The sequence below is a fragment of the Amblyraja radiata genome, chromosome 10, assembly GCF_010909765.2.
Source record: "Amblyraja radiata isolate CabotCenter1 chromosome 10, sAmbRad1.1.pri, whole genome shotgun sequence".
Classification (NCBI taxonomy): Eukaryota; Metazoa; Chordata; class Chondrichthyes; order Rajiformes; family Rajidae; genus Amblyraja; species Amblyraja radiata.
This window is the reverse complement of record NC_045965.1, coordinates 25900118-25924128: the sequence shown is the minus strand read 5'-3', so window position 1 is coordinate 25924128 and position 24011 is coordinate 25900118. Positions and strand designations below refer to the sequence as shown.

Below are 24011 nucleotides of genomic sequence, written 5' to 3'. Positions count from 1 at the left end.
CCCCCCACCCCCCCCCCCCCCCCCCCCCCCCCCGCCCCACTCCATCTTTTCATATACCGTATTTCCCGGCAATAAAGAAGCTATTTTTTAGCCAAAAATAAGGCACAAAAATTTACTTGCATCTTGTAGGCCAAAGATTAGGTTGTTAGCCACGAAAGATAGACTTGGCTATCCCTCAGTACAGCAACAGCAAGAATGATGTTGCTGTACTGAGGGATAGCCAAGTCTGTCCCTTATTGCTGGCAGCTGATGGGAAGTGGCTATAAAGTGGGAAGTGACTGTAAAAGGACAGTGCTGCTGGGGGTTGAGAGTTCCTTTCATAGCATGTGGGGAGTCTGGCCCGGCCAGCATGGCCTGTGATGCACAAATTGGCTGGGCCGCCAATGGGGTAAAGTTGCAGGGAGGGCAGGAGCGTTGAGAAAGAGGGGGTCGGGGATCATGCCAACAACTCACTCACCGCTGCCGTGGCGCTGCGGGTGCGTAGCCACCACATTGTGGCCGGGGAGGGAAGTAGCTCAGGTGGCTGCGAGCGGACGCCGAGACCAGACAGAGGAACTGGCCGCCACCTCAGCGCCTTCTGCCGCCCGCTCACCTCTGGCAGTACTCTCCGTATAGCACCTCTCTCCTGCCGCTCGCCGGCCTCGCTCATGTCAGCCGCTTCTCGCAAATCCTTAAATTTCCGACTGCTGCCGGGAGCAGGACATGGACTCACTTGCTGCGCTGGGTGACACTGCATGGCATTCACTGCCCGGTCCGTGTCTTTCAATGTAAATTTGGGGACATGTTTTTGAGGTGTGTGGCGGTTGTCGGTCAAGTGAGAATAACAGAGAGAATAAGAATGCTGCTGCCTTTTCAACAGATGCGCACAAAAGCAGTCAGTATTCGTTTTGAAATTCTCGTTATCCCTAATTTTGACCTGGCTCGGAGACCAGACAGTGAGGGGACCAGTTCAAGAGCAAAGATCATAGAGCGGAGCAAGTCAGCGTGCAATGGATAACGGGACAGCGGTGGTGGAGCTTACTCCTGTATTAGCGTTAGTAACCTCAATTGGTCCCTTGAACTAGTATTGTCATTCAATAAGATCACAACTGATTCAACTTGTCCCGGTGTGCTCCCGTTTTTCCCCACCTTCTCTCCACATGTCGTCAACCTCCAGTCATTCAGAATGGAGGAGAGCCGCATTCCGGAAGTGGCGGCGCTGGTAAACGGCTGCGGCTCGCCTGCAGTCCGTTTGTCTTTACTTTTTTATGTTGTTTTTTTCGTTTTGTCTAGTTAGTTTTTGTTTTTTAGGTTGTGTTTATGTGGGGGGAGGGGGGGTGGGGGGTTGAAACGGGGCTTGCTGTCTCTCTCTTCGGGGGAATACGACTTTTTTATCGTATCCCCCTTCTCTGCCTCCGTCTGCGCTGAGGCCTGATGGCGGAGCTGGCGGCCTCGAGACTCCGGAGGCAGAGCCAGTCAGGACTTGCACTGGGCTCGCTCCCGTGAGGGCGGCCCAGCTCGGGGCTGGAACGGTGCTCCCGTCGGAGCGGCCCAGCCCGAGGGTGGAACGGCGCTCCCGTCGGAGTGGCCCAGCCCGAGGGAGGAATGGAACTCCCGTCGGAGTGGCCCAGCCCGAGGGTGGAATGGCGCTCCCGTCGGACGTGAGGGCGATCCGGCTCGGGGCTGGAACGGTGCTCCGGTGGCTGGGACGGCGTTCTGGCGGCTATGACCTGAGTCCGGGGTTGAGCTGCGGGCCAGCGGCTGCGTCCGTTGGACTGGAGGGCGGCAGCTACGACCTCCCCGGGCCGCGGTGTTTGAGCCGGCCCGTTGCGGGGTTCGGTGAGCCGCGGGACTGTTTGTGCCATCGCCCGGTGGGGTATCGCCTCAGCGCAGAGGGAGAAGAGGAGGGAAGAGACTGCAGCCCTAAGATTTTTGCCTCCACCACAGTGAGGAGGTGCTTGGAGGACTCACTGTGGTAGTGTTAATTTGTGTTTATTGTTGTTATTATTGTATGATTGTATGTATGACTGCAGGCACGAAATTTCGTTCAGACCGTAAGGTCTGAATGACAATAAAGGCATTCAATTCAATTCAATTCAATCTGGAAGCCTTGGGCAAGTTGAATTGTTACTTTCTTTATTTTTATTATTTAGTTATTTATTTTTTGAGCGTGAGAAATTCTATGTCCCGCCAGCCTTTTGTCAGAATTTAGCAACTCAAAATGTGGGTGCGTCTACGACGCATGTGTGTTTTCATTGCCGGGAAATACGGTAGTTATAGAGTCAAACATGACAGAAATAGACCCGTTGGCCCAACTCGTCCGTACTAACCAAGATGCCCCATCTAAGCTAGCCTCATTTGGTCCATCTATCTATCTTCTATACCATTACTAAAACTCTCATCTTGTCCTCTTCCGGATTGTGTTTTTTTTTAAATTTGCGCAAAAACAGTACTCTATATCGCTAGGACTTTTCGCCACCTTACTCACCGTTCTCCTCTGCTCCAAGCACACCAAGTTTTGTTCCGATCGGTGGAATATTACAAAAGTTATGAAGGTTTAAAAATCGTGAGATCAGCAGATTGGTCTTCTCGCCTGTCATTCATCATGAAGGTAACGCCCCTTCCGGCACCCGCTGTCAATCACCGGGGCGAGGAGAATAAATTCCCAGAGGCGGGGCTGAGTCCAGAGTCCGTGCGTAGAGAGTCCAGAAGTTGTGAATGAGAGAGCCCAGCCCGAGAGCCACTCAGCCCGAGAACCGCCCAGCCCGAGAGCCACCCAGCCCGCAAGCACCCAGCCCGAGAGCCACGCAGCCCGCAAGCACCCAGCTCGAGAGCCTCCCGGCCACCCGGCCCGCTTGGTAGTATATTGTAAAAGTTAGCGAGGCTCAAAAATCGTGAAAGCCGCGCATGAGCAGATTGATCTCCTCTCCTGCCAGTCAGCGCCGCGCGGATTGGTCTCTTCCTCTGTCACTCCCCAGGACGGTCCACCCTTTCCTACACCATCGCATATTTACTGGAGCTGATGATGGCCAGCGGAGGTCTTCAAACCCTTCCCCTCTGGTCCACCTCGCTGGCTACTGCCCCCCGCTCCCGTGATACTCCCCTCTCGCCCATGGCTCTTCCCCATCTTTTCTACGAGCTCTCCCACCACAGTCACACCCCCCAACCCCCCAGCCCACATGACGGCGCGGCCGTAGCTGTGGGTGCTTCCCGGCCAAGCCAAGGATCCTCTAAGGGCGCCAACGCGGATGCTCCTCTGGGGCACGCAAGAAGGGAGAGGAGCAGCAACCTCGAGATCCTGGGTAGGTAAGGAGGGAGTGTGGAGAGGAGAGAAGATAGAGGGAGAGGAGGGGAGTAGGGAAGGGAGAGGAGTTATGGAGGGAGTGACTGAGGGTTAGGAAAAGGAGAGGCAAGGGAGGGATTGGGGGAGGGTAGGAAGAGAGGGAAAAGAAGAAGGGATAGTGGGGGGGGGGGATAAGGGAGGTGGAGTATAGAGGGATAGGAGGGGGGAAGGGAGGGGAGAGGAGTTATGGAGGGAGTGACTGAGGGTAGGGGAAAGGAGAGGGAGAGGTGATGAAGGTATTGGGGGAGGAGAGGAGGAGAGGGGAAAGAAGAGGGAGGGTGAAGAGGACGGGGAGAGAGTGCTAGGAATGTGGAGAAATGAGCTGTGCCTGTGCAGTTGGGGGCTACGGGTGAGAGGTGGAATATTGCGTTGGGGGACCAAGCCTCCTCTGTGACAGGGTCCCACTTAGTCTAATCTCGCTCTAAAACCTTCCTGTCCATGTATCTGTCGAGTACATGACTTCATAACAATTTTCAGCTTAAAATATTTTCTCCCGTCTCCTGATCCAGGAAGATGTTTTCAAATGCTTACAACAGCAGCTACCATCTCTGCAGTGCATTTGCTAGGCTGAGGGCTATGTGAATATGAAATTCCAGGGGATGATTAAACCACAACTTGTGCGTGCAGGCAGGTCACTAGTAGGTTGTCAAGGCGGACTGAGAATGTGACATTGACAGCTAACTCTCTGCCTCACATGCAGATCTGGGCATTGGTGAAGGCAAATGTTTCTTGTGGAAATAACACCAGAGATAAAAGCCCAAAACACAGGAAAAAATGTAATAGCACCAGAAAGGATGCAAAGATGTTATGGTGCAGAAAGGAAGATTTAAGTCTCTCATATGCATGCTGGTCAAATCAAGAGCTGTCTATCTTGATCCTATTCCACACTTGCCGGTTGGTAGCCTTGCAGATTATGGCTCTTCAAGTGCTCATCCCAGTGACTTTCAAATGTGATGGGAATTCCTGTCTCAGACACCCAGAGCTCTTTGGATGAAAAACATTTTTTCTCAATTCCTTTCTAATCTGACAACAAATGTACTTGAAATCCGTTTTGATGCGTCATTGTCCACGCTACGCAGAGAAATCAATTATTCTTACTCCCCCTATTTCGGAGCTTTATCCTATTGGTCTCCATAAAATCTCTCCCCAATATTCTTAGTTCTGAAGAAAACAAACCCAGCCTTGTCATTCGTTCCATCTAATAATGATTCTCCAGCCATGGCAATATCTTTGTAAATTTCATCTGGACATTTCCTAGTCACATCCTTCCTGTAATATTTTAAACTGGACAATGAACAGTATTTTAACTATGATTAATGTAATGCATTGCTGACATTCCACTCTGCTCTTGCATTTTTTGCCTTGACCAATTAATGTTCATAACCCTTCATGACTCTCACGAACTCTCAGTTCCTTCCACGTCATAGCGTCACGTTTTATATTGTGTATTCATTTGCTCAGTTTATTTGCTTCCCCAAATCTACCAGCTTCCATTAATCAATGATGATTGCATTATCCACTTTCATCTCCTCCTATCCAGTCCATTTTCCTGCAACTTTAATATTCATGATCAAACACAATGACAATGTTGATACGTATAATCTATAAGCTTCTTTATGGTAATTCCATCAATAAAGACCAATTTGTTGATCTGCATTATATTAAGCAAAAGGTATAGCACTGAAACTGCCAGTAAATACATTCCTTATTCAGTGGGTTTCTCGTGATTCCTGTATTAAATTCCCAGTGATATTTAGCTCTCACCCACTGAATCAATCTGAAATCTAATTTGCCACATTCTCTTAAATCCTGTGTGCTCGGGTAGTCTGCAATGTCGGAATTTGTTAAATCTATCTATGTATACATAACTAAAACTCTGATCTTGTGCTCTTCCGGTTTTGCGTTTTTTTCTATTTGCGCAAAAGCGGTACACGATAGCGCTATAATATTGCCACCTTACTCACCATTCGCCTGTGCTCCAAGGGCAACAAGTTTTGTTCCGATCAATGGTATCTTTTAAAAGTGATTAAGATTTAAAAATCTTTAAAAACGCGCATGCACAGATTGGTCTCCTCTCATGTCAGTCGCAGCCACGCAGATTGGTCTCCTCTCCTGTCAGTCGCCAGGACAGCGACGCCCCTTGCTGCAACATCGCCACACAGATTGGCCGGGTCCACTGTCAGTCACGGGCGAGGAGAATATAAAGCTGAAGGAGCGGAGTGAGCATCACTAACGCTCCGCCGGCTGGAGCTGTGTCTGTGGGCACCTCCGTGGTGCCGAGCAGCTGAGCCCACTTCACGGCCTCCGTGGTGCCCAGCGCTCGGTCGCTTTGTCTGACCCGGGCTTCTACCCGCGAGGCCCCAGCCGGGGTTCTACGCGGTGATCCAGGAGGCATCGAGTCCGCGCCGATGGTGCCTCGCGGCAGTGGTGGGGCCTCGCCAAATTTTAAAATCTGCGGAGAAACCTATCACTTCCTCTTTTTTTACTTTTTTCTTATCTGGTAGGGGGGGAATGGGAATAAAGGGAGAGGAGGGGGGGAGTGGGGGAGGTAGGGAGTGGGGAATAGAGAGGAGGGCAGTGGGGGAGGTGAGGAAGGATAGTGGGGGGGGATAAGGGATAGAGGGATAGGGAGGGGAGAGGAGGTATGGAGGGAGGGAGACTAGGGGTAGGGGAAAGGAGAGGGAGGGAGATGTGATGGAGGGATTGGGGAAGGGGAGGAGAGGGGAAAGATCCTGGGGGGGTGTGGTGGGAGAGTGGGGGGATTGAGGGAGAGAAGGGGGTAGGGAGGGAGAGGGGGGAATGTGGGGGAGGTGAGGAGGGAGAGTGGGTGAGGAGGGGGAATAGAAGGAGAGGAGGGATGGGGGAGGTAGGGAGTGGGGAATAGAGGGAGAGGAGGGCAGTGGGGGAGGTGAGGAGGGCTAGTGGGGGGGAGATAGGGCAGGTGAGGAGTAGGGGAGGTGGGGGATAATGGGATAGGAGGGGGTAGGGAGGGGAATGGAGTTATGGAGGGAGGGAGTGACTGAGGGTAGGGGAAAGGAGAGGGAGGAAGAGGTAAGGGAGGGATTGTGGTTGAGAAGGAGGGGTGGGGAAAGAAGAGGGAGAATGAAAAGGGGAAGGGAGTGCTGCGGGATGAGGGGAAATGAGCTGCGCCTACGCAGTTGAGGGCTATGCGTGAGTGGTGGAATATTACGTTGGGGAAACGCATGAGTGCTGGAATATTGTATTGGGGGAGCAGACCCAACGGGTCTGCACTTAGTCTGGTTGTTTTCTAAAATTGATGAAGAGTATATTAAATAAACCATCCTCATTGACTGTTGGAGATACAAGGGATTGCAGCTGCTGAAAGATTGAGCAAAAAATGCAGTGGGTCACACAGCATTGATGGAGGGAAATGGACAAATTATGTTTTGAGTTGTAACCCTTCATCACATTATTGGAATAGAGGGGGTAAAGCTGGTGGAGAGATGAGAGACAGGGCAGGACAATCACTGGCAAGTGATAGGTGAGAAGACAGATAAATCAGGTGGGGGAGAGATCAGTGGAGAGATAATAAAAAAGGCTGGAGGTGAAGAAGAGGAGGACAAAAGGATACAGGTGGGAATGAAATGTAGAACCCTCTCTGTGTTTCCACCTTTCACTTCCCATTCCTTCCTTATCAAATTACACATCAGAATCCTTTTGACTTCTCACTTCACCTCCAGACTTGTTCATTGACCGTTCTTGTAGGCTCTTCAAAAAATTCTAACTTGCTTCTGTCTGCTCTGTCCACTGAACTTTCCTCATTTATCCTTCACGTTTGAGTTAATCTTACCATTTGCTGCAGTGCTACTATGTTTCTCACACCTGCCAGATTTGTTCAAACCACACTGAGTAGTGTGAGCAAATATCCATGAAAAGATATTGGTCCCCATCCTATTTAGATAAAACCCCTACAACTTTTACATATCCCACCTGCTCCAGAACAATTCGGATCTAAGTACCTAAAGTGTTCCCCCACACATCAGCTCTTTAGCGACACGTTCATCTATCATCCAAGCATAGAGGCATAAATAGGGTAGACAGTCAGAATTTCTCTGCCAGGATGGAAAAATCAAATAATAGAGGCATAATTTTAAGGTGAGAGGGGCAAAGTTTAAAGGAGGTAGACAAAAGTACTGGAGAAACTCAGCGGGTGTGGCAGCATCTGTGGAGCGAAGGAAATAGGTAAAGTTTTGGGCCAAAACCCTTCTTCAGACCCATTTCGGCCCGATACGTTGCCTATTTCCATCGCTCCATAGATGCTGCCGCACCCGCTGAGTTTCTCCAGCACTTTTGTCTACCTTCGATTTTCCAGCATCTGCAGTTCCTTCTTGAACAAAGTTTATAGGAGACTAAACTAAGTGGGACCCGTTGGGTCCCATCATCACATGGGAGGGCTGGTCCCCCAACGCAATATTCCACCTCTCCACCAATTCCAATATTGGTGGCCGGGGGGGGGGGGGGGGTTGGTTTGCAGAGGGCTAGTATGGACATTGTGGGCCGAATGGATTCTTGGGCTGGCAGCTCAGTCACTCAAGCCTGTTGTGCATGCAGCTCACTCACTCACGGCTGGTGGGCTGGCAGTTCACTCACGGCTCTTCCTTGAAATTCCATTTCAAGCAGGGTGCAAGGCCACCAAATTCAAGTGCAGTTTCATACCATTTCAAGCAGGGTGCAAGGCCACTAAAGACAGTGAGTCGTGACTTCTCCCTCCTCCATCTTGCAGGGACTGAGCCACGCCCACAATTCTGGGTTTATAGTCCCTCCCCCTCCCACCAGAAGGGGCGTGGCCTTCATGGCATGATTGACAGGAAAGAGAATCTCAACATTTTCTAAACACTAATAACTCTTTTATTTTTCATCGATGGGAAAAATCCTCTTGTCCTTCTATATAGGCAAGTTGCGTTGCCTTGCCTATATAGAAGGCAAGGCAACTCAACTTTAATTAGGCAAGGCAACTTTAAGTAGGCAAGGCAACTATAATTAGGCAACGCAACTTTAATTAGGCAACACAGCTTTAGCATTTCTAAACCAAAGGCAACACAGATTTAGCATTTCCAAACCAAAGGCAACACAGCTTTAGCATTTCCAAACTATATTTTCCAACCACATTAAGGGCACTTACAGGTCAGTAAAACCACTCACAGTTTAGTAGACATGTGTTCAGTGTTATTCACAGCCCAGACTGAGAGACGTGACTCTCTCGCTCCCCATCTTGCAGAGACTAACTGAAGCACTCAACACTTCCGGGTTTTATACTCCCTCTGGAAGGGGCGTGGCCTTTAGGAGAGAGAATCTCAACATTTTTAAAACACTAATAACTTTTGTTTTTCATCAATGGGAAAAATCCTCTTGTCCTGTGCAGCGGAGGGGGACTGAGTAAAATGGCCAAAAATCACAGCCGTAAGTGGCAGTGTTTTTTCTAAAATCGATATACAGAACAACAGGAAGTGGTCAACATCAGACTTTTAGTAATATAGAAAATGTGCAGAGCAGGTTTTTTTACACAGATGGCCTAGAACACACTGCCTGGATTGGTAATTGAGGTGTGCTGTGTCAGTAAATATTCACATATCACCTACAGTTAGTGAATTTCACAGAACAATTCAGGGAGAAATGAAAAAAGGGTAAAATTAGAAACACTTTAGCTGAATGAAATATTAATTATTAGAGAATTATATTAATGTGAAAGGCAAGGCAAGGCAAGGCAACTTTATTTATATAGCACATTTCATACACGAGGCAGACTCAAAGTGCTTCACATAAGGACATGTCATACAATAAATGAAATAATAAAATGAAATAAAATAGAAGAACTAAAAGAAAAGAAAAGCAAAATTAAAAATGCATTATAAAAAGTGCAAAAGTTAAAAGTGCAATGTAGTTAAGATTTAGCTGAAAGCTAAAGTAAACATAAAAGTTTTCAGTCTTGTTTTAAAAGTGGTCAAAGTTGAGGCAAGTCTTAAATCTTCAGGAAGTTTATTCCAGCTATTTGATGCATTGTAACTAAATCCTGCTTTCCCATGTTTTGTATTTACTCTGGGAATCACTAGCAGATTGGTTTCAGAAGATCTTAGCGGTCTAGAAGGCTTATATAGTGGAAGCATGTCAGTGATATACTTTGGCCCTAAACCATGTAGTGATTTATAGGTGAGCAGCAGGATTTTAAAATCAATTCTCTGACATACAGGGAGCCAATGTAAGGATTTAAGAATTGGTGTAATGTGTTCAAATTTTTTGGTCTTTGTTAGAACTCTAGCAACAGCGTTCTGAACAAGCTGTAGCTGCCTGACAGTTTTTTTTGGAAGACCTGCAAGGAGACCGTTACAATAATCTAGCCTACTATTAATAAAGGCATGTACAAGTTTTTCTAAGTCTTGAGCTGACATGAGTCCTCTTAATCTTGCTATGTTTTTGAGGTGATAGTAGGCCGATTTTGTTACTGATTTGATGTGACTGTCGAAATTTAAATCTGAATCCATAATGACCCCAAGATTTCTGGCTTTGTTTGAAGTTTTCAGGGACAGAGAGTGAAGGTGTTGGGTTACTTTAAGCCTTTCTTTTTTAGCACCAAAAACAATTATCTCCGTTTTGTCCTTATTTAGTTGGAGAAAATGTTGGCACATCCAGTCTTTGACTTGCTCAATGCACTGGCACAACAGATCTATGGGGCGATAGTCATTTGGTGATAGCTCTACATAGATTTGAGTGTCATCGGCATAGCAGTGGTGGTCAATATTATTCTTTCTGAAAAAGAAAGAGTAAATGGTTTTGGTTGAAAATATTCATTATAGAAATAAACTTTGACAGATCTAGTTGTCATTCTGATATGCGCTTATAAGGGTTTATAACAGTGCTTGGAGTTCGCCTGTTCCAACCCCCACCACACTGTGTCTTTATTTGTAAACCAGCATCCGCAGTTCTTTACTTCTATATTCTTCACCTGGATTCGAGCATTTTGATGATAAGAAGTGATTGGATAGGCTGGATTAGTTTTCCCTGAAACAGAGGAGACTTAAGGGTGAGAGAGATGTATGCAATTATGAAGGGGGTAGATAGTAAGAATTTTCCCTTGCTGGAGATGGCAAAAATAAGAAGGCATACATAGAACATGAAAAATGTTTCGAGGAGAAATGATGGGAAATATGTTCACATAGAGTGGTTGGAAGGTGGAACATACTGCCTGAGCAGGTGGTGCAGGCAAGTAGTCGCACAATATTTTCAAAGCTTCTGAATAATCACTTGAATTGCAATGGACCAAATGCGAGTACATGGAACTGGTATAGAGCGATTGCACGGTAGGTCAAAAGGTCAAAGTGTGTGACCCACGGAGTCTCTCAAGCGTACCGGAGGATAAGCAAGCCTATGGCATACACTCGTCACACACGCAACACGCACGTTCTTACCAGGAAAATACAGTCAAAATGGTCCGTTTTTGTGCTGTTAAAAATAACATGCCCATGCAATTTCGGCAGACATTTGGATAGCGTGTGGCAGTTATTATAGATTGCTTCGAAGTATTTTGTAATAGACCTGCGAGTTTAGAGGCGCTCACCCAGACTTGGTCGAATTATAAACACCATAACACCATCAAATCTTTGATAGGTGTGACACCATGTGGAGTTATTTTATCTGCTGCATGGGGGGGGTAGAGGCACAGATAAAACAACCACACTTTCATCTAACTTTTTTGACCACCTAGATGTCAATTTAGCTGATTGCGGTTTTGACATAAAAGATGATGCCGGGTTTTACGGTTGTGAAGCAGAAATTCCTGTATTTACAACTATCTGCGCTGGATGGGGAAAAAACCCGTGCATTTGCATATTTACGCATTCATGTAGAGTGTGTGATTGGTGCTGTCAGGCAAAAATACCTAATTCTAGGTCATACTGTACCACTAAATTACATGATGACCAACTCTGAGATTCACGTACCCAAAATTGAAAAATATTGCAAGGTTCTGTTGTGCACTTTTCAACTTAAATGAATCCATAGTCTCACAGTAGGTGCAGATAGTTGTGCTTTCGTATGGAGTATAACACTTACAAAAAAGTAACCTGACTCATCAGCATTTATTATGAATGAAATTGTAAGAAATTGGCAAATCATTGAACCACAATCACAGAGGTAAAAGCACAGTTTGTAATTTTAAGATAACAAACTCAAATTCCATTCATGTTCATTTAAAATGTTTCATCATGCAATTTTGTCTTGTCTCCTTTGTCTCCTTTGAGTTCACTGCAAGGCCTAGAAAAGAAACTTCTCAATTTGCCTTGGCAATGTTGACATCAACACACACACTTGAAATAAACCATTTTTCTTAGGAAGCACTTATTTTTCTATCAATTGACAGTTTGTCTTTTTTTTCACACACACTTGAAAGAAAGTAGTTTACCTCAACAGCACACACTTGATGTTCCTTTGTCATTCAAAGAAAGCACCATTAATCTACTAATTCAATAAAAGCATACATACTTGTATGATTTACTTAGGCATACTTCAAAGAAAACAACATATTTTCTTAAACAGCACATTAAAATCAAAGAAAGCACCTTTTTTTTCATAAAGAGAGCACACAAATTACTTTGGTATCTCTTTAATACCGTTAATTTATTTTAATTAAAACATAACAGACCCTATGCCAAAAGGGAGCATACTCGTGCTTAACTCTGCACAGATCAAAGTCTTTAATATTAAACTTAAATATTAGAGTTTGAAAAAGAAACTGGTGTGTGAAAATTATTACAAAATGTCCTATTATGTGGTTTTATACAGTGCAAGGCTAACTTGGTATTGCATCTGAAGAAGGGTTTCGGCCCGAAACGTTGCCTATTTCCTTCGCTCCATAGATGCTGCTGCACCCGCTGAGTTTCTCCAGCATTTTTTTTTGTGTAACTTGGCATACAAATGCTAGGTTTAGTATTTATGAGAAACCTGTTTAGCACAACACTTGCAGTTAATTTCTTTGTGGAACTTTTCTTTGTGATTTTGTGAGGAGCCTACAATCTGGGCAAAACCATGTTTTTGGTATCTTATTATTTTCTGGCAATTTCAGGCATTCAAAATGAAACCTCAAAATAGGACATTTTGTGTTGTCACACATGATAATTGTCCCGCTGTCCTGACAGTAGCACTATTTGTGTTCATCCTGGTCATCGGTCTCCATGACATACATGACATGGCGGGACGACAGATGGCACAATGGGCTAAGTGTTCGGCTGGCAACCGGAAGGTAGCCGGTTCGAATCCCGCTTGGAGTGCATACTGTCGTTGTGTCCTTGGGCAAGACACTTCACCCACCTTTGCCTGTGTGTGAATGTGTGTGAATGTGTGTGAATGTGTGTGAGTGACTGGTGGTGGTCGGAGGGGCCGTAGGTGCAGATTGGCAGCCACGCTTCCGTCAGTCTGCCCCAGGGCAGCTGTGGCTACAGAAGTAGCTTACCACCACCGAGTGTGACTGAGGAGTGAATGAATAATGCGATGTAAAGCGCCTTGAGTATTAGAAAGGCGCTATATAAATCCCATCCATTATTATTATTATTACTCTGACATATTTTTGGGAGGACTGGTAAAATGCTTACCAACAAGCTCCGGCGACAATTCAACGGCTGCTGGGACCGAAGACGGTCCCGCTGTACTGTCAGTCAAAGTATTCAACACACTCGTGCTTGCCTCCAGTACACCGCTTATCCTCCAGAAGGCGTTGTGTGGCAACATTACGGGTCAAGTGTCAACCATGCTATTGCCCAACAGAGAAGTACAATAGTCGGCACAGACATATTCAGCCGAATGGCCTATTGTCTGCTGTATGACTTTCTATGACTCCATCGCGGAAGAACTTCGATCGAACCTACTGCTTTTGCTGTTTAATGCAACTGCTCTCCCGACACTACAACATTTCCCGGGATGCATGGAGCAGGCCCTTCAACTTTGCTTGCCTCCTGACAAGACCCTACTGCAATGTTTTGACATATCAGCTGTTCAGAGACATTTAAAATCTCGTCATTGATTTAAATAGAAAGGATTGCTTTAAAATAATGTACATTAAAATTCGGACAAAATCAAAGCGTTAAAATAGACTCCAAAAAAGTCGACCTTTCTCAGTTTATCCACACCTCCATGGTGTTTTGCGGGAATTTTGGACAGGCGGACACCTGTCGGTGGATCCGGGTCGGTCCGCCCCCACTTGCCGCTGGTGGGATTCCGCGATTTCGAGCTGGGGCTGTTTGTCCCTCCGGACTCGCCGTCATCATCGGGAACTGTTGTTAGGCGGACGTGTTGTTTGCGACGGAAAGCGTGACGTGCCAAGACGGACGGCGAGAGGGATACAGGCCGGGTCGAGAGGGGACACAGGCCGGGTCGAGAGGGGACGGGGCGGCCCGAAGAGCCTTCTATGAGCTGTGGAGCTGACAGCAAGCCGAGACATGGCGACCGATTTCAGTGAGCGCATGAACCCGTCGATTTGTGAGATTGGCAGCATGTCCCGCGACAGGGACAGGGACAGGGACTGGGGTGAGTGTCCGGCCGGGGAGCGGGGGTTCAGTGCATGTCGGGGCAAGCGGCAGGGAGAGTGCTCTGCCAGGGAGCGACAGGGTGAGTGTCCGGCCGGGGAGCGACTCCGGCCGGGGATACTCGCTGTAGGTCAGCCCCTGTCAGGATCGGATCTGACTCTATAGTGTGGTTATTTCTATGAAAACCACAAGTTCTGAAAATATTCAGTTATTTAATATCACCAGCAGATTATATAATGGAGTATTTAGGAACACGGTTCATTTAATCACCAGTTACGATCACCCCTTTCTGTTAAATATAGGAATTGTTATCTCTGGGATAACAGGGGTCACATGGGATAACATATGGCGTATCAAATGTGTAAACGTATTTATGAATATTATCAATAGAAATTTTCATTAATTTTGTAAACGGGTTCTCATGCTCTCAAGTATCAGCCTAAAGCCCTTTAAGCCCGCACCTCTAATTGATCGAATTTCCTGTTTCCTCATTTGTCCGCTGTTGACAGTTCAATGCTGAGATCTGAGCCCAATGTTTACGGTCATGGGTGCGCTGATTTTATTGGTAACAGGATACGTTCAAATGATTCACAACGGGAAGTGAGCTTGCCATCATGGAACTGATGAAATATTGCGTGAAATTTCACCAGGCAAAGCACGACCTCCGTTTCCCATTGACGACCATCAAATGGTTTTATCGAGGTCATGAAAGTCATGAGGCAAAGTCCTCACAATTTCAACCGCTATCGTGGCTATCGTGTCAGTGGTTTCTTGATGTGTCAATTATGTACAGTTATGATCTCTTATTTAATGATTTCCACAAGGCTTCAGCAGAATTATGGCTGGAGTTTAGCAAACTGCTGATAGTCAGGAAATTATCCGATGGTCATCACAAGCTCTCCGACGTGATGTCTGTACAGATGCTTAGAATCTTCTGATGGCTGAATACTACATCTGAGTCTTTCATGCACTGGAGAACAGACATTTTTTTTCCTTTGGTGTCAGTCAAGGTTGAAGAAATCATACACCAGCCTCCATTTGGGCATCCTAACACTTGGAATGGCCAAAAGGTTCTTGTTATTTGGAAATGTCCCCCATCTCAGCAATACTCACATAATGTTGACATTAATGTCAGAAATTCAGACTGAGTATAGATTTTAGCAGAATATGTGCATATGTATGAGAGCATAGAGATATGGTAAGTGATGGCATTAGTCATTCAGGCCAGGCAGCCATGAATGGTGCATACTGACTGTACAACAATGTGGCATCACTTTCACATGCATTGTCTGTGAATGTTCATGAGGATCAATCATTATCTCACTAAATGGTGATACCATTTTGAGAGGCCAAGTGACCTACACCTGCTTTTAATTTGTATGTTTGTATAAGATGGTAAAACAAACTACCAGCCACTGCTCAATCATTTGCACACTGCTGATGAGTAGCATATGGGACCACTTTATCAGGATGCCATTTGCAACAATGAGCTAAAAAGGAAAGGACCCAAAGTGAGCTTCAAAAATACATCAAGAACTTTCTGGAGGTATGTCGACCTTGGCCATGATCATCTTGTTCATGATCACTTCCCCTTCGTCATGCCTTATTCATACTAGAAGTGTGAACTATGTGCAGTGCCCATGTGTTGTAGTGGATCAGTAGCACATCTGGTAAAGCTGCTGTCTCACAGTGCTAGAGACCCAGGTTTGATCTGGACCTCGGTTGCTGCCTGTGTGGAGTTTGTATATTCTCCCTGTGACTGTAGAATTCCTCTGGTTGCTACCCTCACCTCAAAGACTTGAAGGTTGATAGGTTAATTGTCCTCTGTAAATGGTCCCTTGTGTGCAGGGAGTGGATGAAAAAGTGGGAGAACAGAACCAATGTGTTTGGGTGATGGTTGGCATGATCAGAGCCTCAAAATAAAATGATGTCCCTTTCGGGAGGAGATAAGGAGGAATTTCTTTGATCAGAGGGTGGTGAATCTGTGGAAATCATTGCCACAGAAGGGCGTAGAGGCCAAGTCAATTGATTTTTTAAGGCAGAGATAGATAGATTCTTGCTTGGTAGGGATGTCAGGGTTATGGGGAGACGGCGGGAGAATAGGGTTAAGAGGGGTAGATAGATCAGCCGTGATTGAATGGCAGAGTAGACTTGATGGGCCGAATGGCCTAATTCTGCTCCTATCACTTTTGAAATGACTTGTGGCTGAAGGCACCAACGGCTCCTCCAAACACTTGCTGATTAAAAATCCTGTGATCAGTCAATGCTATCGCTTCACTTTTGATTGAATCATTATCAAACCCCTTGCTTATATTTTCTCAACATTCTCAGAGAACTTCACAGATCTTTAAAAATGCCAATATGTGTCAACTCCAAATGTCTGGAGGGCTATATACGCAAACATTCTTTTATTCTGTGAGGGCTGTTTTAACCCTTTGCCCACCAAAGCTTCATATGATGGTGAGTTGCAAATGGAAATATACTGGAAGGAAGATCATTGAATGAATGAATGAATGAATGAATGAATCTCTTTATTGTCATTGCACATGGTACAACGAAATTTAAAAGTCAATCCCACGGTGCGATTCACAAGAGCAATTTTAAATATATAAGAAAAGGTAAAAATATATACATATTAAAAAAAATTACAGATAAATAACAATAGCAGCTGAGGTAGAACCATTCAGTTGAATGTGAGTGTTATTTCTTATTTTGCATTGTTAAGTTCACGTATGGCTATGGGGTAGAAGCTGTCTCTGAGTCTGTTTGTGCGAGTTTTGAAAGACCTGTACCGTCTGCCAGAGGGCAGCAGGTGGAACAGGTTGTGTCCAGGGTGGGAAGGGTCCTTCAGGATGTTGGCTGCCTGCCAAGGCAGCGAGAGCTGAAGATGTCCTTCAGGGAGGGCAGTGGGCAGCCAGTGATTTTTTGTGCGGTGTTGATGACCCTTTGAAGGGCTCTCCTGTCCGCTGCAGAGCAGCTGGCATACCATGTGGTTATACAGTATGCCAGCACACTCTCGATGGAGCAGCGGTAGAAGGACACCAGCAGCTTCTCCTCCAGGTTGTTTTTCCTGAGGATCCTCAGAAAGTAGAGTCGCTGCTGGGCCTTCTTGACTGCTGTGGTGGTGTTTGTAGTCCCGGAGAGATCCTCCGTAATTTGTGTGCCCAGGAATCTGAAGTCTGAGACCCTTTCCACACAGTCCCCATTGATGAATAGGGGTTTGGGGGCTGCACTGTTCTTACGGAAGTCTATGATGATTTCCTTTGTTTTTGTGGTGTTTAGGATGAGGTTGTTGTCTGAACACCACGCTGCCAGTCTTTGGACTTCCTCCCTGTAGGCTGTCTCATCTCCTCCTGAGATACGTCCAACCACAGTCGTGTCGTCTGCAAACTTGACGATGGTGTTGGTGGAGTGGGCGGGGGCACAATCGTGGGTGTAGAGGGCGTAGAGGAGGGGGCTCAACACACAGTCCTGTGGGGAGCCGGTGCTGAGTGTGATGGGGGTGGAGAGGTGATGGCCCAATCTGACGGTCTGGGGGCGGTTAGACAGAAAGTCCTTGATCCAGAGGCAGATGGGTTGGGAGAGTCCTAAATCCATGAGTTTGGTGACCAGTCTGCTGGGGATGATGGTATTGAAGGCGGAGTTAAAGTCAATGAAAAGCATCCTCACATAGCTCCCCTGGTGTTCGAGGTGGGTCAGTGCAGTGTGAAGAGCAGTGGCGATGGCATCCTCAGTGGACCTATTTGCTCTGTAGGCAAACTGGTGTGGATCGAAGGTGGGCGGGAGGCTGGCTTTGATGTGCTGCTGGACCAGCCTCTAGAAACACTTCATGATGACTGGTGTGAGAGCGACTGGTCGGTAGTCGTTAAGGCCGCTGATAACAGGCTTTTTTGGTAGTGGGATGATTGTGGCAGACTTCAGGCACGATGAGGCAGCTGAAGAAGGTTGTGCCAAGGGCATTACTTTGAAGAATCATGGAGTAATGTCATGGGGCTTCAACAACATGACCTCCAACAACCACAATCATCTTCCAATGAGAGAGGTGTGACTCCAACCATTGTACTGTTTCCCAATCGTGCACATTGTCATCAGACAAAATGAGCGAAGAGCCAAGAAATAGTTTGATCAAAGATAAATATTATTTTAGAAGTGGAGCAGACAAAATGTGTAGGCCTTCATTTTTAGCAACTCTGTTTTACTAATAATGGTTCACCCAAAGCAGTTGCACTGATGGGATGCAGAAAGAAATTCATCAGTTCCTATTAGCAGTTTGACTTGAGGACACTGAAACAGGATCAAGCTTTGTTTATAATCCACCAAATGTAAAGTGTGTATGTGCAGTCACATGTGGACTGTTAGTGTGTGTTATGCCTAATGTTGGCAAAAATATAAGTATGTTCAGTGACCTGAATATGCTTTTGTTTTCTTGCCAACATTATTTCTCGTCATAGTTTAGTTAACCAAATCAGGTACATGCTAATGTTTTAAATGTATGGAAAGATCCCATGACAATATTTGATATGTTTCCTGGTTAAGGATCTGTCTTTTGTGTTCAGGAAGGTTAATCTTGTTTTGGTGTTATTCACAATGTGTACCATAACTTTGAACAGAAATGCAAATACAAATTTTGCAAGATTTCAATCATGAGTTGGGTAGATGATAGTATCAATGCATTGAATTTATTTCCTGATGTGGAAGTAGATTTTCTTTTTTTCCCCTTAAGATTTGCTTGAGAACTGCAAGAGTGAAATGTATTTTTCCTCCTTGTAGTTTCTATGCTAATAGTATGTAAATTATCTTATTAATTACTTAAATTGTGTTCAAATTATTTTTTCCTTCCTGCTGTTTTAAAGTGTGGTGCTGCTACTTTCCCCTCTTTTGAATTCATTAATGAAATAATGGGTGGAGTTGATCATGTTTTTAACTGGCAATCTTGCATGGAGCTACTGCAGTCCACTCAACATGTGTTCTTGGATATTAGCAGTGTAAGATAACAAGTCGAAGATGAGGTGGAGGTCAAATGCCAGAGCATTCTCCAGTCCCTAGCTTAATCTGGAGACCTTGACATAAGATAAATTAACTGATTTTCTTACTTTAATTTGCTAGCATTTAAGTTTGTTGAATATTTCAGAAGCAGTCAAATCCCATCAGGGCTTCCAGAAGTCGGGTGTTGGGATCTGAAGCCCGAGGCCTGCTTATTTGAAGGTCCTTTTGCATTGTGGATGTTTCTCAGATACAGGAGTTTGGCTTGACAACCCTCTGTATCTGTTACATGTCTATGCAGATATATTTTGCCACCAGGCTGATACATCATTGGAGTTTACTTTTGTGCTGAATTTCCTAGCACTGAAGGATGCCCAGCCTTTAATTCTAGACTCCCCACTTTGCACCCTTCAAGGAGAAAACATCCTCACAACAATTGCTTTGCCAGGTTGTTCAGAATTTTGCTTTGTTAATATGAATTGTAAATAGCTGAGACTGTAGTATTGATCTCTCTGCCATTAATTGCAGGTTGGCAATATGAAAAAGTCTCATTTATTCTTATGCTTTTCCCAAAAAAAAACTATTGAAGGAATCCTGTGTCATGGTAACTGACGTCATACTTAAATGTCTCGCTGGTTACTATGAGTCAAAGTTCAGAGGACACATTTTGCCGGGACGTAAAGGAATGGTGGGTGAATAAGACTTAAAATGGAATAAGATAAAATGCACTTCAAGAAAATGTGAGAAGAAATTGTATCCTTGTACATCATCGAAACAACTCCAGACAATTAGATGTTTAAAGAGTCAAGAGTGTTTTTTTTGTCATATGTCCCAGATGGAACAATGAAATTCTTACTTGCTGCAGCGCAACAGAATATGCAAACATAGCACGATATGACAAATGAGAGAGAGAAAAGAAAAGCTCAGTGTGTATATATACACATACTCACAACATACCCATATATATATGATATATATATATATATATATATAATATATATGATATATATGTTTTATATATATATATATATATATATATATAATATATATGATATATATATGTTATATATGTTATATAATATATATGTTATATATGTTATATATATATATATATATATATATATATATATATATAAATAGTATAATAAAAATAGTCTATCGCACTTCGATAGACTATTTTTATTATTGTTGCACGGTTTTGTTTGTTTTTTGAGTATATATATATACTCAAAAAACAAACAAAACCGTGCAACAATAATAAAAATAGTCTATCGAAGTTCAGAGCCTATATGAGGTTGTAATGTTTAATAGCCTGATGGCTATCAGAAGCTGTTCCTGAACTTGGGCGTTATGGTTTTCAGTACCTTGTTCCCGATGGCAGTGGTGAAATAAGTGTTCAGGATGGTGTGGATATCTTTGTTGGCTGCCTTTTTGAGGCAGCGACTCCGATAAATCCCTTCGATGGTGGGGAGGTCAGAGCCGGTGATGGACTGGGCAGTTTTCACAACTTTTTGTAGTCTTTCCCGCTCCCGGATGTTCAAGTTGCCAAACCAGACAATGATGCAACCAGTGCTCCCTACTGTGAACCTGTAGAAGTTCAAGAGAATCCTCTTTGTCATACAGAATCTCCGTAATCTTCTCAGGAAGTAGAGGCGCTGATGTGCTTTCTTTTTAATTGCATCAGTGTGCTGGGTCCAGTACAGATCTTCGGAAATATGCATGCCCAGGAATTTGAAGACTTTGATTCTCTGATTAAATTTTGGAGAACGCTCCCACTATCAATAATTGGCAGAATAAATGCTATAAAAATGATAGCTCTACCACAAATAATATACTTATTCCAATCTATACCAATATATATACCAAAACATTTAAAAAAAAATTAGACTCGAATATTATTAATTTTATTTGGGATTATAAAGCACATAGAATTAAAAGAAACCACTTGTGCAAACCCAAAAAGGTGGGGGGACTTGCACTGCCTAATTTTTTGTATTATTATTGGGCGGTGCATATTAAGAATATAATTTACTGGTTGGATAGTGCTGCTCAACAGTTGGAATGGATAAGAATGGAGAAAGAGGATTGCTCTCCTTACGATTTAGGAGCGATCATCTTCTCCCCAATAAAATTGAATAATATATTATATAAGAAGAATCCAATTATACATAATACAATACGAATCTGGAAACAAATAAAATTAACTTTAAAATTAAGAAACCTATCAGTGCTAACACCAATAGTGAATAACCCAGTATTTAAACCATCTGGTATGGATGAAACATATAGACAATGGGACAGAGTGGGATTTAAAAAGGTAGGTGACTTGTATGAAATGGGAAATTTATTATCATTCCAACAACTAAAATCAAAATGTAAATTGAATAACAACCAATATTTTAAATATCTACAGGTATGTGATTTTATGAAGAAATATATACCAAGATTTCAAAGTATAATTTTAGATCCACTGGAAGAAGCAATGAATATCAAGGTGGAGTCACAAAAATTAATATCATACCTATATAACAGTATTTTAAACAGAGAATTACCATAAACAGAGGCAATTAGAGAAGACTGGGAAAAAGAATTAATGACAAAAATCTCAAAAGAAACATGGGAAAAGTATTTGATATATATACATAAATGTTCGATTAACGCTAGACACAATTTAATTCAATTTAAAATATGACATAGATTATATTATTCAAAAACTAGGTTGAATAAATTTTATCCAAATATCTCTCCCATCTGTGATAAATGTCTTTCTCAAAATGCCAATATTACACACTCATTTGTTCCTTGTACAAAACTTCATAAATTTTGGTGTGATATATTTGATATATTCACAAAGCTATTTAAGATAAAAATGGAACCTAATACTGAAATGATTATATTTGGAGTAAGAGGAGACGGGAACAAATTAAATAAACACCAAAACTCATTCTTCAATTATGGGTTAATAATAGCAAAAAAACTCATACTTAAATTTTGGAAAAATGCTAATATACCAACATTTAAAATGTGGATCAGTAATATGCTAGACACAGCACATTTGGAAGAAATGAGACACCTAATAGACAAACAAGACCAATTCTTAATTAGTTGGTCCCCATTTATTGATTTCTTGGAGTCATGTGGTGCTACAGTATCGTGAAAATTAAAAGTTTCAGGTATGGGTGAAAGACGATCTAGAACATAAATAATCATCTCCTTGTGGCGATTGAATAAACTCCCTCCTGCTTTCCCTCCTCACTTATTTATTTTCTTCACTATTTTCGTCTTCTGCCTTTTACTCACGCACGATAGCCTATCCTTCACTCTTTACTACCTCTTTTTCCTTTTTCTCTTCCTACTTTTCTCTTTTTTTAAAAAAAGGAAGTTGTACAGAGAATGTAATATGTTAACATAATTTTGGGAACCTGTAAAAAGGTACCACTGTATTGTACTTCTAATAAATTAAAAAAAAAGAAAAAGATAAAGCATTTAAAGGGTAACTGGTTTTGGTCTCCAATCATCTCACAAAGGGCAGCCAACAGTGGTGAGGCAGAAGGGAGAACTCTCTCGCTCCCCCCCTTTCTCTCGCTCCCCCCCCTTTCTCTCTCCCCCCCCTTTCTCTCTCCCCCCCCCTTTCTCTCTCCCCCCCCCTTTCTCTCTCCCCCCCCCTTTCTCTCTCCCCCCCCCTTTCTCTCTCCCCCCCCCTTTCTCTCTCCCCCCCCCTTTCTCTCTCTCCCCCCCTTTCTCTCTCTCCCCCCCCTTTCTCTCTCTCCCCCCCTTTCTCTCTCTCTCCCCCCTTTCTCTCTCTCTCCCCCCCTTTCTCTCTCTCTCTCTCCCCCTTTCTCTCTCTCTCCCCCCTTTCTCTCTCTCTCCCCCCTTCCTCTCTCTCTCCCCCCTTCTCTCTCTCTCCCCCCTTTCTCTCTCTCTCCCCCCTTTCTCTCTCTCTCCCCCTTTCTCTCTCTCTCTCCCCCTTTCTCTCTCTCTCTCCCCCCTTTCTTTCTCTCTTCCCCCTCTCTCCCCCCCCCCCTCTCTCTCCCCCTTCTCTCTCCCCCCCCTTCCTCTCTCTTCTCTCTCAAATTCTCTCTCTCTCTCTCTCCCTCTCCCTCCCCCCCCTCTCCTCTACCTCCAGCCACGTTTATATCTACAGTTCACTCCACGAGTATGTGTGTGAGAGCCGAGCAGTGTTTCTCATTCTGACTCTGCTCCGTGAGCTGCTCGTATTGACAGTAATCGTGTCCAACTCTTAACTGAAAACGTGTGGTTTGCATCTGAAAATCCCCCCTCTGTCTGTCCACGGCTCCCCTCCCCCCCCCCCCCCCCCACACACACACACACACACACACACGCACACACACACACACACACACACACACACACACACACACACACACACACACACAGAGAAACACAGAGACATACACAGACAGAGTCACAGACACACACACACACATACAGACAGACAGACACACACACAAACATACACACACACACACACACACACACACACACACACACACACACACACACACACACACAGAGTTAAATCCCACCCGTACCCCGGCCCAGACATTAACCCCGACACCAATGTTAACACAGACTCAAACCTCCAACCTGGTCTGCTGTTGTACCGGCACCGAACGAGTTAACACAACCCCCAGGTCTGTTTATCCACTGTTTATCTGTCTCCCTCCCGCAATTATCCGGCCAGTTGTCTTTCGTTTCTGCTTCAGGTCTTTTAACTCTATTCCCCCCCCCCCCCCCCCCAACCAAGAGCGGGCCGGTACGCCGCCGATCTCGTACAAATCTGACCTTTTCTCGCCCCCCTCTCACGCACACACCGCCCGCCTGCCCGCTCCCGGCGTTTAACGTTGAATATTCACGGCTGAGTTCGCTGCGGTGCTGGGGCTTGCTGTCCTGTAGACTCCCACAACCCCCCCCCCCCCCGGTCTCGGCCGCTCTTGCGGTAGCGAGTGACACAATTTAATGCATTTACTGAGGAATGGGTATCGATATGCATTGATGACCCATTGTTGTTAACTACTGGCTGTTAACTGCTACAGTAGCAGTTAACACATCGTTTATTATTCACAGCGGTTGTTATCTATGTTCGTTTTGTAAAAAAATCCGTATGGCAAATGTTTTTAAAAAAATATTTATTTAACATAGCGAATTTGCAT

At 44.5% G+C, this 24011-nt stretch overlaps 1 protein-coding gene across 2 annotated transcripts in view; it reads left to right on the top strand.

Annotated features, from left to right (window-relative positions):
- The first annotated feature begins 13586 nt into the window (after nt 1–13586).
- atf6 (activating transcription factor 6) overlaps nt 13587–24011 on the top strand; it is a 226792-nt gene continuing 216367 nt past the window's right edge. Inside the window, exon 1 of one of the 2 annotated variants that reach the window (XM_033028393.1) lies at nt 13587–13855. In XM_033028393.1, the coding sequence (XP_032884284.1) occupies nt 13768–13855 (88 nt within the window). In that variant the 5' untranslated portion in view covers nt 13587–13767. The remainder of the gene's footprint in view (nt 13856–24011) is intronic. The other variant, XM_033028392.1, reaches the window with a different exon arrangement.